The sequence below is a fragment of the Castor canadensis genome, chromosome 3 (genome assembly GCF_047511655.1).
Source record: "Castor canadensis chromosome 3, mCasCan1.hap1v2, whole genome shotgun sequence".
Classification (NCBI taxonomy): domain Eukaryota; kingdom Metazoa; phylum Chordata; class Mammalia; order Rodentia; family Castoridae; genus Castor; species Castor canadensis.
In genome coordinates this window covers 19,742,497-19,757,759 of record NC_133388.1, presented here as the reverse complement: position 1 = coordinate 19,757,759, position 15,263 = coordinate 19,742,497, and the positions used below count along the sequence as shown (strand labels likewise).

Genomic DNA, 15,263 nt, shown 5'->3' with positions numbered 1-15,263 from the left:
TGAGCTACTCTGCCAGCGCTTCTATCCACTTTTTAAAACAACTTTTAGGGTGTTTCAGTATTCAAACATGTATATAACATAAGTCAATCCTATTCATCCCTCATCAACTATCTTTTCTGTCTTTCCCCCCTCACCTGCTTGAGGGTTTCCCAAATAGTCCTCCTGTTACAATCATGTCATAGTTTTAAGTTATATTAATATAACTTTCAATAGTTAAGTTCTAGATTCCGCATATAAGTGAAATTGTAATATCTGAGTTTGGCTTAGCTTGCTTGGCATGGTATCTAATTATATCCATTTGCTTGCAAATGACATGATTTCATTCTTCTTCATGGTGAATAACTCCACTGTGTGTTATGTACCACATTTTCTATATCCATTCATTGGATGGGCACCTAGGCTGATTCCACAGCTTCACTATTGTGAACAATGCCATAATAAACACGAGTGTCCAGGTATCTCTATCATATGATGATTTACGTCTCTACAGATATAAGCCCAAGAGTGGCACATCAGGGTCATATGGCAGTTTTAGTTTTAGTTTTTTTAGAGACCTCAAATAAGTAATTTTTATAGTGGATGCACAAAGTTACAATTCCACCAGCATTTATTGTTATTTTCTTACTGTCTCTTTTTTTTTAATCCTCCAATAGTGGCGCCTTGGGCTTGCTAGACATGTGCTCTACCACTTGAGCAACAGCCCCAATCTTGTTACTTTTTTTGTGGGACTGAAGTTTGAACTCAGGGCTTTGTGCTTGCAAAGCAGGTATTCTGCTGTTTGAACCACACCTCTGGTCCATTTTGCTTTGATTATTTCACAAACTACTTGTCCAGGCTAGCTTGGAACCACAATCTTTTTGATCTCAGCCTCCCAAGTAGCTAGGATTATAGGCATGAGCCACTGGTGCCTGGCATGTGTTTTCTTCATAATAGCCATTCTGACTGGGGTGAGATAGAATTTCACTGTCATTTTGATTTGCATTTTCTTTAAGGCTAAGGATGCTGAACATTTCTTCATGTGTTTATTGGCCATTTTCATTTCTTCTGATAACTGTCTACTCAAGTTCATTACCCCATTTATTAAGTGGATTACTTTTGATGTTTAATTTTTGGAGTTCTTCCTATACTTTGGATAATTCATCTCCTCTCAGATGAATGGGTGGCAAAGACTCTCTCCCATTCTAGAGGTTGCCTCTTGATTCTGGTAATTGTTTCCTTAGCTGTACAGAAACTTTTTAATTTGTTAAATGCCATTTGTCCATACTTGCTCTTATTTCCTAAGCAATTAGAGTCCTGATTAGAAAGCCTTTGCCTGTATCTTTAAGTGTCTTCCTGTAGTGGTAGATTTAGTTATGGTCTTCTACATGTGGATATTCAGTTTTCTCAACACCATTTTTTGAAGAGGTGATCATTTCTCCAACATATGTTTTTGGCTCCTTTGTCAAAAATCTAATGGATGTAGCTGTGTGGGTTTTCTTCTGGGACTTTTATTCTGTTCCATTGGTCTACATGTATGTTTTTGTGCCACCATCATGCTGTTTTTGTTAATATGGCTCTGTAGTATAATTTGAAGTCAGGTATTTTAATTCCTCCAGGATTGCTCCTTTTGTTCAGGATTACTTTGGCTATTTAGGGTCTTTTATGATTTCTTATGAATTTTAGGATAGTTTTTTTCCTAATTCTGTGAAGAATGACATTGGAATTTCATTAGGGATTGCAACAAATCTGTAGATTGTTTCATTAGTATAACCATTTTCACAATATTAATTCAGCCAGTTTATGAATATAGGAAGTTTTTTCCATCCTTCAATTTCTTTCTTCAATGTTTTACAATTTTATTGTAGATATCTTTCACCTCCTTAGTGAAACTTATTTTGTGGTATTTTTTGAGACTATTGTGAATGGAACCATTTTCCTAATTCTCATTGTCAAACAGAAAAGGTACTGATATTTGAGCTGGAGGTATGGCTCAAGAGGTACAGTGCCTACCTAACAAGTGTGAAACCCTGAGTTCAAACTCCAGTACAATAAAAAAAAAAGAAGAAGAAGAAGAAGAAGAAAGATACTGACTTTTCTATGATGATTTATCTGCTACTTAGTTCAAAGTGTTCTCAGATCTATGAAGGCTTTTTTGGTAGTCTTTTGGGTCTTTTAAGCATAAGATCAAATGATCTGTAAATATGGATAGTTTGACTTTTTCTTTTCCTACTTGTATTTCTTTTCTTTCTTTCTATTGCTTAGGCTAGGAATTTAAACACTACATTGAAGAAGAGCAGAAAGAGTGCACACCCTTATTTTGCTCATGACTTAGAATGAAATGCTTTCAGTTTTTCCCATGATGTTGATTTATAGGCTTGCTGTATATAACCATTACTATGTTGAGGTATGTTCCTTCTATTTCTAGTTTGTTCACAACTTTTATGATGAAGGGATGCTGAATTTTGTCAAAGGCTTTTCTACATCTATTGGTAGGATTTTGTCCATTATTACGTTTATGTGCTGAATTATTTTTACTGATTTGTGTATTCATTGAACTATCCTTGCATCCCTGGAATAAAACCAGAGATCGTGATGTATGATCTTTTCAATCTTTTTTTTTTTTTAAATATGGAACGCTTCACGAATTTGCATGTCATCCTTGCGCAGGGGCCATGCTAATCTTCTCTGTATTGTTCTAATTTTAGTGTATGTGCTGCCAAAGAGAGCACCTTTTCAGTATTTTGCTGAATTTGTTTTGAAAGTATTTTTTTTCCACAAAAATATATTTAATAAGTTTGTTATATAAAATCAAACACTTAAAATTTTATCAATAATCCAGACTCACTTATACCAAACTGGGAGTGCTTTGTATTGTGGAAGACTATGTCTAAACTAAAAATGTATTTACAACACAGGTAAGTATAACTGAAGAGCTATGAAGTTCACAGAATTCTTGAGATTTACAGGCTAGAAGTATAAATCTGGCTTAACCAAGTGGGGAAAAATGGGAGGGAAATACATGGTTTAAAGTTTTGTGACAAACATTTCCCTAAGATAAAAAGGCAATATAAAGATTTCTTACTGAATACATGATTGTCATTTTTGGCATCTTAACCCAGTCTGTCAGAAGGCAGTGTGCTATTATTGGGAAGCCTGCACTGCCTCACTAGAGGCATGCTGAGTGCAGTGAGACCTGGCTGAAAGGAAGGAAGTGATGTTAGCAACACACCTTCCCTCACAGGCGGAGACCTTATGTTCGACTTCATTCCTCAAAGATTTTTTCAACATGGTTCACAAGGGATTCCTTACATTAGGGGTGGGGGGTGAGACATGGAAAACCACATATACCATTTAGAAATTTATCACAAAAGTTGGAAAGTATTTTATTGAAAATTTTTGTGTTTACGTTCTTCAAGGAAATTGGTCTATAGTTTACTTTTCTATTTTGCTCTTATTCAGCTTTGAGCAGGATAATACTGACTTCACAGAATGAGTGTGGCAGCACTATTTTGTGGTACAGATGAAAAGCATTGGTGTTATTCTTCAAAAGTCTAGTAGAATTTAGAAATGAATTAATCTGATTTTGGTCTGTCTTTATTTAAGAGATTCTTTACAGCTATGTTTATGTGGATGGTCTCCTCTTTGGTCAATTAGGTGTCATATGTGTCTAGAAATGACTAAGATTTTCCAATTTACTGGAATGTAAGTTTTTGAAGTATTCCCTAATAAGCCTCTGAACTTCATTGGTATTTGTTGTGATATCCCCTTTGTAATCTCTAATTTTATTTTTTGGTGGTACTGAGGTTTGAAGTCAGGGCCTTGCACTTGCTACATAGGTGCTCTACCACTTGATCCATACTCCCAGCCTTCATCTGTAATTTTATAAATTTGGGTCTTCTTCCTCTTTCTTTTGGTTAGTTTGGCTAAGGTTTTATCAATCTTCTTTATATTTTTAAAGGTCCAACTTTTTGTTTCATTGATTCCTTATGTTGTTTTCTTCAGTCTACATTTCCTTATTTCTTCCCCAATCTTAATTATTTATTTCCATCCACTAGTTTTCAACTTGGCTTGTTTTTGTTTTTCTAAGAACTTTGGTTGCATCACTAGGTTGAGTTTTTTTTTTTTTTTTTAAATCTAGGCACTCATAGTTATACCTTCTTCTTAGCATTGCCTTTTCTGGGTCCTAATGTTTCTAGTAAGTTGTATTTTAATTTTCATTTGATTCTAGGAATTTTTTATTCTCCTCATTTCTTTGATGATTCCCTGATTAGTGAGCAGTGCATTGCTCAGTCTGTATGCAGTCAAATTATTTTTGTAGTTTCTTTTGCTGTTGCTTTCTAATTTTATTCCATTGTGGTCTGATAAAATGTAGGAGATTATTTCAATTTTCTTTTATTTGCTAACACTTTCTTTATAACCTAAAATTTGATTTTGAAGTATGTTCCATGGGCTGAGAAAAATGTATATTCTATAGCTATTGAGTATAATGTTCTGTAGGTGTCTGTTAAATCCATTAGATATATAGTGTCATTTAATTCTAAAGTTTCTTTGTTGATGTTTTGTCTAGATGGTCCACCTATTTATTGGTCATCCAGATTAGGTTGTTGAAGTCACTCACTATTGTGTTGGAGTTTATCTGTGCTTTAAGGTCCAGTAGTGTTGTTTTACAACACTGAGTATGCCTACAATATTGAATATGCTTCTCTCTTGCAGCTTTCAATGTTCTTTCCTTGTTCTTTTCAAGGCATATATATATATATATATATATATATGCCTTGAAAAGATTCTCTTCTTGTATGTTTGACCTACATTTGGTGCACATTTGTGATTTCAATTGTTATTTCCTCTTGATGGATTGTTCCCTTTATCAATATGAAGTGACCTTGTATCTCTCTTCTAATTTTGGTTTCAAGTCTGCTTTGTCAGATATGAGCATAGCTTGCTTTGGGCTCCATTTGTTTGGAATATCTTCTTCCATCCTTTTATTTTAAGCCTGTGTTTATCTTTGTCAGTGAGGTGTGTTTCTTGTAGGCAACAAATAGGTGGGTCTTGTTTTTTAATCTAATCTGCCAGTCTGTGTCTTGTCATTGAAGAATTGAGACCATTAACATTCAGAGTTATTATTGAAAGATATGTAGCAATCAAGTCATTTTGTTGTTTCTGCAATGTTTGATTCTTTCCTAGTTCTTATTTGCTTATCTACTCATCTAGTGAGATTTACTCCTTCCAGTATTTTCATGGCTGCACTTATTTTTCTTTTCTGTGTGTAAGGTTCCTTTAAGAATCGTCTATGGCTTAGTGTCATAAATTCCTTTAGTTTTTGTTTACAGTGGAAAGATTTTATTTCTCCCTCAATTATGAAGGATATCTTTGCTGTAATTTAGGTTGGCAGTTATTTTCTTCCAGGGCTTGAAATACATCATTCTATTCTCTCATTGCTTTTTAGAGTTTCTGTTGAAAAATCAGCTGTTATTCTGATGGATTTGCCTTTATATGTGACTTGTCACTTCTTTTGCAGCTTTCAATATTCTTTCCTTGTCCTGTATATTTAATATTTTAACTATAATATGCCTTGAAGAGGTTCGCTTCTCATCTTGTATATTTGGTGTCCTAAAAGCCTTCTGTATCTAGATGACGGTCTTCTTTTCAAAACTTGGGAGATTTTTTTGCTATTATTTTACCAAGTATGTTTTCTTTACCTTTACATCTCTTCACCTTCTATGTTCATGATTCATGTGTTTGGTCTTTTAATGGTGTCCCAGAGGTCTTGCATGTTCTGTTCATATTTCTTTTCTTTATCCAACTGTTTTAATTCCTCTACGTTGTGTTCACACCCTGATATGGCCTTCAACTTGATCCAATCTATTGGTGAAGCTTTCAACTGAGTTTTTTGTTTGTCTCTGGTTGAATTCAAGGTCTAATGCTTGCTAGGTAGGAGCTCTTCTACTTGGGCCAGACTGCCAGTCCTTTTCATACTGTTTATTTTTGAGATAGGTCTTGCACTCATGCCCAGGCCAGCCTAGACTGCAATCATCCTATTTGTGCATCCCATGTATGCCATCATGCCCCACCACTGGTTGAGATGGTGTGTGTGGGGGTGTCTCATGACTTTTTTGGCCAACTAGCCTAAAACCACTATCTTCTCAATCTCCATAAGCTTGAGCCACTGTGCCCAGTCTCAACTGAGTTTTTTATTTGACTTTTTGAGCTTTTCATTTCCAGAATTTATATTTGACTTTTTTCTCAGAGTTTCTATATCTTTATTATTCCAGTCTTCTTTCATATTCTACATTGTCTTCCTGTTTCATTCAGCTTTTTTGTTTATATATTTTTGGAATTCATTCAGGTGTTTATTCATGACCTCTTTACTTTCAATGATTATTTTTATAATCATCCTCCCAAATTCTTTGGGATTTCAGCTACTTAACTATCATACTATCACTGGTGACCATTACTGTTGTTGACTTTTGGAGGAATGGTTTTTTTTCCTATTTCTTTTCCTTTTTTTTTTTTTTTTCCCCTTTGGTGGGACTGAGGATTGAACTCAGGGGCTTTGCACTTGCAAAGCAGGTACTGTACTTCCTGAGTCACACCTCCAGTCCATTTTGTTCTAGTCATTTTGGAGATGGGGTCTTGCAAACTATTAGCCCTGGGCAATGCTCCTCTCAATCTCATCCTAGTAAGTAGCTAGGATTACAGGCATAAACCACTGGTACCTGGCCATATTTATTTTTAAAATTTTTTAGTTTATTTTTTTATTTTCTCCTCTTCACCCTTTTCTTTCACTTCCCCCCATTTGTTCTCACCCTCAAACAGTCCCTGTTTAATACTCCTGTTCTTTTGTTTTATGTCCAGATTCTGCACATGAGAAAATGTGCTATTTGTCTTTCTTAGTCTGGCTTATTTCACTTAACATGATGATTTCCAGTTCCATCTATTTCATTCTTCTTTATGGCTGAGTTTTTCATATTTCATATGATTTTTCTCATGAGGCCAAATTGTTTGTTTTGTTTTTGGTACTGGAGTTTGAACTCAGGACCTACACCCTGAGCCACTCCACCAGCCTTTTTTTGTGATTTTTTTTTTTTTTTTTGAGATAGGGTCTTGCAAACTATTTGCCCAGGCTGGCTTCAAACTGTGATTCTGATCTCTGCCGCCTGAGTAGCTAGGATTATAGGTGTGAGGCACCACTACCCAGCAGTTTAGTCTTTCAAATGAAGTGTTCTCAATGTCAGAAAGGACTGTGTAGTAGCAGGGTTTAGATAGTTTCTCACCACTGGACTGGGAGAAAGGTAGCTCAGTAGCCACAATTTCCCTCATGAGCTCAGGGCACTAAGCCTGATCACCACTCCAGACAAAAACTAGCAGGAATCTCTAATAGTTCCCAGTGTATGGGGTGGTGCTGTATGTGGGTTGAAGGCAGGTCCAATAAAGGTTCACTTGTCCACTTCTGCGCTTTCACCTTAAAAGCTTCCCTTCTTTGTCTACTGGAAGCTAGTGCTGGTGCTGGCAATAAGGAGTTTTGTAGTCTGTGGGCCAGACAGGTTCCCACTTGCTGTACATGCCCCCCAGTTTGTGCCCCTAAATGAAGCAAAAATCCAAGCTTAGGAGTGCCCCCCACATGCATCAGATAGCGTGTGTGTGTGCGGGGGGAAGCAAGCAGACCACTGAGTCCTGTATTGGTGGTGGAGAAATGAGGGACACCGGCTCTCTGCCTACTGGTTTCTGTGCTTTCACACTTTCCAGAAGTTCATCACCCTGTGGGAGGGAGGAGGCTGAGAGAAACTGTGATTCCTGGGTCCTGTAATTAGAGCTCTCAGTTCTGCCTGACAGCAAACACCCTCAGCTGACAAACAGATCCTGGAGGCTGAGCACTCTACCAGTTACAGGCTTGGTTCTAATCAGGCAATGGTGGGGCCACTGACCACCTCAACATTATATTTTCTTAATCCTCATATAATTAAGTAATTAAATTCATACACAGTTTAGATTTTGTATATTTATATACATAAAAACTATTTGCTGTTAAGCATATTTTAAAAATCCTTGAAATACTGACTTTTCTACCACTTTAGCCACTCCACCAGCCCCTAAAGTATTTCTTAAAAAGCACAAGCTTTTAAAAAAATTTTCATCTACAACATTAAATTGAAAAATTGAAAATGTGAAATATAATCCCTAAAAATTGCATCTAAAATATTTAACATTTATCCAAATCATTAAGCACAGTTATATGCCATTCATTCTGTTAAAAAATAAACATGCTAAATAATTTCTTTATGCTAGATAATTATGATTTTTAGGAAATGTACTTTATGAAAATAATATAAGAAATGACACTAAAATCCTCATTATTTTTATTTCCAAATTTGAAATTTGTCAAATTTATCTGACAAAAACTAAGATATTATCATGACTAAAATTTGTTCATGTATAAAACTTACAAATTAAACAACTTATCACTTACTGTACATCATTTGAATGCCATTAGGTGAAACACTGAAAAATAAAATTCTGTAGTGTTCACCTTCAGATTTAAAATAAAGTAGTGGAAAATGATTTTGAGATAATTGTTATTCACAAGGCCTTGGAACTTATCTGTTGAATCATATTTCTGTTTCTTTAAAATAGCTATATTAAATCAAATAAAACATTTATCAAATATTAAATTATTTAAAGTCTTACCTCTAATATCCCAATCAATATGGGTTATGTAACTGGTAGCTCCTTTGCATATTCCTACACGTTTACTACTCATTACATTGTAGATATCTATAAAGGTATCATGAGATGCCACAGCTAGATATTTCCCAGAACCTACAACAGAAACATATCTGTTTATAATTTTCTATCTGTTGAAATATTTTTTATATTCTTCAACTACAGTTGATTTTCTTATTATCTCTGGAGAAATCTTAAGTGCTTCATAAGTTATATTATAACCAGGTACATGTGTCAAATGGCAAATGATAACATATTTATTTCAAGAATATTAATAACTAACAAAATGAAGTAAAAAAAATTTTGGGGGCAGTACTGGGATTTGAACTCAGGACCTCATGCTTGCTAGGCAAATGCTCTACCACTTAAGCCATGAACTCAACCCTGTGAAAAATTTTAGGGTAACAACTAAGTTCAATGAAGACCATATTGTTAAAAATTAAATGCAATGTAATTATGATAAGCTTTATACTTAACCCTCTCCAAGGTTCTAAAATTGGAAAATGGAAGTAAACCAATATCAGAAAATTTTGCCTTAACATTAGTAATTCCCACATTGTAGTAGGTTTTATAGTAGATAGCAAATACAAGAAAAATGGCATAAAATTAATGCAATTTCAAAAGCATTAAGAATATCATGAAAGCAGTCATCCAACTCCTTTCATATTACAGACAAGAAAACTGAAGCTCAGGAGGAGCCCAGGTCATGTGGAAAATTATTGACATAAGAACTAGCACTGACCAAGATACTTGCACTAATCAGTTATAGGGCTTTTACCTGTCACCCCACTGCCACGGTCAAAAAGTGAAAATCTGAGATAAAATAAGTTAATAAAAGTTACAAATTGATACATTTACTCACTACCAGAGCAAAGTTAATAATCAAATACAATTTTAATGGAATATTACCAGGTGAAAATCGAATATCTGAAATAGTATCTTTTCTATGGTGAAAAGACACAAGATCCTCTAGAGTATCTGCATTTGCCATTAAGAAACTTCCATCATTGAGACCTATAGCTAAAGCTTTTCCATCAGGAGAAAAACAGCAACACCTCCCACCTGAAAGAGAAAGACAGCATGTAAAATTGGGCAATTTTCTCTTATAATTGCTATAGTTGTAGTCTGAGTAGAGAAGGCTTTCATGGCAAATCTAAAAAAAAAAAAAAAATCCCTGACATCTTAGAGCCACTAAAAATTAAACACAAATTTAACTGTGTGAGCTGCAGATTTACAATATCAATTGAATTAGCCTCACCAAATTTCTTATATGCAAACTAGGGCATCAAATGGGAGCTCAGAAGCTTTGAATGGGAACACTTGGTTGGACTGAGACAAAGCTAAATTCTCAAACTTCTGTGCGATTCTGAGTCAACATACACAACTTACTTTCCCTGTGTCTGAGAAATCTGACCTTCTGGAGCAGTTGCCTTGGAAAGGAATGCTAATCTTTCTGAAGAGCCCTCATAACCTTTCCTTGTCACTAGACTCTACCTTAGGTCAAATCCCAGCATGCTTTGGAGCAGAGAGGGCAAACTTGTTCTTTAAGGACCAAATAAATAGTTTCAGCTTTGTGAGTCATATACATGTCACTACTACTCAACTCTGCTATTTTAGTGCAAAAGCAGCTATAGATAATACACATATGAATGGGCATGGCTGTGATCCAATACTTTATTTGCTGCTGGGAGTGGTATTACGTGCCTGTAATCCCAGCACTTAGGAGGCTAAGGATCCTGAGTTGCAGACCAGCTCGGACTACATAGTAAGACCCTGTCTCACAAACAAAAACAAAAACTGTTTGCAAAATCGAAAGTGGGCAGAATTTGATACATGAGATGACTCTCAATGTAAAGGAAGGAATCTAAAAGCTTATTAGGTAGGTAAGAATGTTGGGAGATTTTTCATATGCAATCTGCACATCTATCCACTAACTACCTCCCCCAAGAAAGTCTACAAGACAATCCTTTCATTAAGGCAATGAGAAATACATTAAGGGAAGAATATGCTGCTTGGAAAGCTCTGTAATTATTTTATATGTGTCAGAAATGACCATAGGAGACGTCATTACTGAGATGGGCTCCCAATTCAACAGAAATTCTTTGAGAAGCAGAGGCTAGGTAGCAGCACTAAACCATCAAAGACAAGGTAGATACTTTTGCAGAATGGGGCTGAAGAGATGTATTGATAATCAGCATGCTTTGGTCTAGGGGATTTCTATTGGTGGCTAAGTAAGCATGTTTCTCCAGGAATGAAATACATGGGTGGACTACTGGATTAACATTTGGTTTATGCAACAGAAAAAAATTCAAACCTGGTGGTAAAAACCTAACTTAATGACTACAATGGGAAATTATAGATTCTTAGACTTTTTTAGATCCAAGCCAATCCACAAATTTGGGGCCCCTTAACTGAGGGGAAGACTGGGTTCCACTGAGGAAGGACCCTGTACCACTTCCGTAGGTATATAATATACAGTTTATTATGGGGGATCCATGGACATTTCTGAAAACAGCTGTGAACTAAGTAAAGGAAATATCCAACTTTTATGGATTACTACACATATACTCTGAACCAATTCTAATTCTCAGGAACACAAAATACTGCTGTTTTCTACCAAAGTGGGAGCTTATAGTGATCATATGATAGATGAAGTCTTAGGGAAGTTTTGAAGTGCAGTGGTCCCAGATGGTCTGTGGACCCCATCCAATTCCTGAATTAGAGTACTTGGCAACTGGTAAATGTTTCCATGATAGCTCTATAATTCATGGGCTAAGGGTCATTATAATAAGAACTAAGTGGAACTACTGAATTTCCCCTCCCTACCAAGAAAATAAACCAGAAGCAAAAGGTCAAGCCCAAGAATTGCAAAAATCAGCACATCACCAAAGACTTGAATCATATAATGGTGGAGCTATCTACCACATTATCATATAAAATTGCCTCTTGGATCTATGCTGAAATTAAGTGGATTTTATATAACAACTAGGTAGTAAACTTAATTAGGCAGCGACTCCAACTGAAGCTGCTCTTCCAGATGTCATAAATACCCTGGCTGATAATTTTTTCTCTACACCAATTTATAAAGACTAACAAAAGCAATCTGCTTCTACCTGGCTTGCACCTGATACACCTTCAAAGCCTTGCCTCAGGATTATTTCCACTCTCATGTTCTCTGCCATAATATTGTTCACAGAGATCCTGATCAGTTTGGCATCCTACAGAACATTTCAATGGTCCACTATACTGATGACATTATGCTGAATGGATCCAGAGAGGAGGAAGCAACAGGTACTTTAGATGCTTTAGTAGGACATGGGAATCAAGAGAGTGGAAGATAATCCCTATAAAAATTCAGGGACCTGCCACTTCAGTGAAGTTTCTGGTATCTAATGATCTAAAGTATATCAAGGTATTCCTTTCAAGGTGAAAGATGAGTTGCTATACCTCCCATTACCTACCACAAACAAAAAGAGCAAAATGCTTGATAGGGTTTTTGGAAGCAACATACAAGACATTTCAGGTTGCTGCTTCCACCCATCTACCAAGTCATTTAGAAGACTTCAAGCTTCCAATGAACACCAAAGCAAAAGAAGTCAAGCTGATCTTCCACTTGGGAAGAATGAGGCAGCTCTAATAGTACTCAAAGTATCTATGTTAAACAGAAATGTTATATGGAGTCTCTAGAAAGCTACCCAAAGAGAACCACATCGAAGAACCATAAGATTTGAGAGCAAATCCACAGCCTTGTTCTCACATAATTATTTTCCCTTTGAAAAATAGATTCTAGGTTGCTAGTAGACATTAGAGAATTTGTCTATGTGTCCTGAGATGCTAATCATGAACATGAAGTTACATACTCAATCAAGCCATAGATTGAGTGTGCATATAAAGTGGAAATGGTATACAAAGGCCAGCATTGAAAAGATCTGCATGTTATAGATAATGTGAATGAACAGGTTGCTCAAATCCTGTTGCAATGCCTGCTCTCTCTCAATCTATACCTATGGCCTCATGTGTGCTCCTTATGATCAGGTTCACTGTGGAAGAAAACAAATTGAGCCAGACTATGTTTCCAGACAATATATTAGCACCCATCTGAAACCATTACAGCCCAACTTGGGGGTGGCCCTGAAGGACAGCAGTGAAGTCAATCCTTCCAGTGGGCAAGAGTTCAAGCAGGATACTTGCTTTCCCACTTTGCAGTAAGAAATGAGCAGATGTATAGATTCAGGCTGCCTCATTTGTAGATGCTAACAATCTGGACTTGGAAGAAATGAGAGTTGAGGATTAGAGATGATGAAATCTGGAAAACAGAAGTAGGGATAAAACTCTCAGAAAGAGCACAGGCTGTGAAGATTTTTATGTACTAAGGAATATTTACCAAAGGCACCCACTACAGAGGAGGCTCTCAATAATCAGACAAAATGATATGCTGAGGATGTAAGTCAGCCCCTTTTCACAGCTTCTTAGCATTTGCTTAGTAGGTCTTTGGTACCAAGAACAGAATTATGCTTGGGTTAAAAAATATGGATTTCTTGAGCTGGGTTGGACTCAAGTGGTAGAGTGCCTGCTTAGCAAACTCAAAGTTTGAACCCTGAGTTCAAACCCCAGTACCACCAAAAAAAATACGGATTTCTACTTACAAAGTCTGATTTTGCTACTACTACTGATGTCTAATCTAGTAACAGAAAAACCAATGGAACCTCTGATATGGCACCATTTCCCAGGAAGACCATCAGCCACCATGTGGCTGTAATTAACATCAGCATGTTGATTACATTGGACATTTTCCATTATGGAGGGGACAACTTCAGGAAGGAGGGCCTAATTAGAGGAAGTAGGTCACTGGGGGGGCCAGCCCTGGGAAGTTATTCCTTGTCCTTGACCCCTTCCTGTCACTATCCCTGCTTCCCAGCCAACATGAGGTGAGTAGTTCTGCTCCACCATGCTTTTGCCATCATGATAGTCTATCTTGCCTTGGGCCCCAAGCAATGTAGTCAGTTAACCATGGACTAAAGCCTCTGAAACCATGAGTCAAACTAAATCCTTTCTCCTTTAAACTGTTTCTCTCAAGTATTTGTCACAACAATGAAAACCTGACTAACACAGTTCTGTGGTTGTACTGAAGTTCAATTTGTTTAGAAAGGAGCATGTGGATGCTAAGTAGCCAAAGGGATAGTTTGTGCCAGTTGTTAGTGTATTGCCTCTTACTTCCAAATTCACTGCTCTTTGGACCTCATAGACTCGCTCTTTTGCCAAGTGGCTTGATACTATGCTTTGCCAATAGAAGGTGCTGGAGAGATACTACAAGACCCAGAAAGGAGAAGGTGACTGCTTTTTCCATTATGTTTTTTGTATACAAAGCCAGGATACTTGCACACAGGAAGTTTGCTAGCATTCTCTACAGTGGCAGCCCCAACTGAGTCCTCCAGAAAATTTCTCTACCTTCACAGTAACAGTCCTCAGGATTCAGCTACTATTCTATGCAAACAAAGCAGAGGTCCTCACAGTTCAATAACCTGTGTGCTAGGTTAAACTATTCACCAAGCAGAGGTCTTAACCACTCAGCTCTAGCCTGCACTCTCAGCAAACTTTTCCTTCACCCAGTCACCACTCTCATTGTTTTCTCTGGCAGGCTTCTTTACCACAGTTTTTTCTGGTGGCAACTATACCTTTTCCAAACAGGTCTGAATCTGCTTTAAACTTTTTATTTGCTCTCCTTCAGCACTAGAACTTCTAGCTGCTGTCCATGAGAGTAATTCTAAAGCTTTTTCAGTAGGTAACCACTGGATTTTGTGTGTGTGTGTGTGTGTGTACATATGTGGTGTGTACTGTGGTTTGAATTAAGGACCTGGCACTTGCTAGGCAGTTGCTCTACCACTTGAGCCATGTCCCTAGTCCTTTTTGCTTCAGTAGTTATTATTACTATTGTTGTTATGTGTATTATTATTATTATTATTATTTGTGTGTGCATGTGGCCGGAGTTTGAACTCAGGGCTTCGTGCTTGCAAAGCAGGCACTCTACTGCTTGAGCTATGCCTCTAGTCCATTTTGCTCTGGTTATTTTGGAGATGGAGGTCTCACAAATTATTTGCCCAGGCTGGTGCTGAACCATGATCCTTCTGGTCTCAGCCTCCCAAGTAGCTAGGATTATGGGTGTGAGCCATTGGTGCCCATCATGCTTCAATTATTTTTTGAATAGGGTCTCAAGTTTTTGCCCAGACTGGCCTGGACTGCAATCCTATACTTCCTACGTAGCCTAGGATGACAGGTGCATGCCACCATGCCCAGATTTTATTGGTTGAGATGAGGGTCTCATGAACTTTTTGCCCAGGCTGGCCTTGAACCACAATTTTCCCAATCCCTGCCTCCAGAGTAGTTAGGATTACAGGCATGAGCCACCATATCTGACTTAGGTAACCAACGTTTGCTACTTAATAATTCTTTTAATTAAATTTTCCTGTTCAAAATGACCCAAGCCTTGTATGCACATATGAATAATAAAACAATAAAAAAATTTTCCTGTTCAAATGACTAGTGTAATCCCTGTCTTCTGACTG

The 15,263-nt window shown here is 37.0% G+C and overlaps 1 protein-coding gene and 1 non-coding gene across 14 annotated transcripts in view; both read right to left on the bottom strand.

Moving 5' to 3' along the window:
- The window catches only part of Eml5 (EMAP like 5), a 165,784-nt gene that overhangs the window by 44,846 nt on the left and 105,675 nt on the right, over nucleotides 1-15,263 (bottom strand). For all 13 annotated transcript variants that reach the window (XR_012446066.1, XR_012446065.1, XR_012446068.1 and 10 more), the window contains 2 exons: nucleotides 9,610-9,762; nucleotides 8,665-8,796 (listed from right to left, as the gene is read on the bottom strand). Coding sequence is in view for 9 of the 13 variants with exons in the window: in XM_074067361.1 (XP_073923462.1) it covers nucleotides 8,665-8,796; nucleotides 9,610-9,762 (285 nt within the window). In the remaining 4 variants the exon portion in view is untranslated. The remainder of the gene's footprint in view (nucleotides 1-8,664; nucleotides 8,797-9,609; nucleotides 9,763-15,263) is intronic.
- On the bottom strand, nucleotides 2,602-2,708 carry LOC141421980 (U6 spliceosomal RNA). The gene has a single exon (XR_012446649.1). It is a non-coding gene; the product is annotated as a U6 spliceosomal RNA (small nuclear RNA).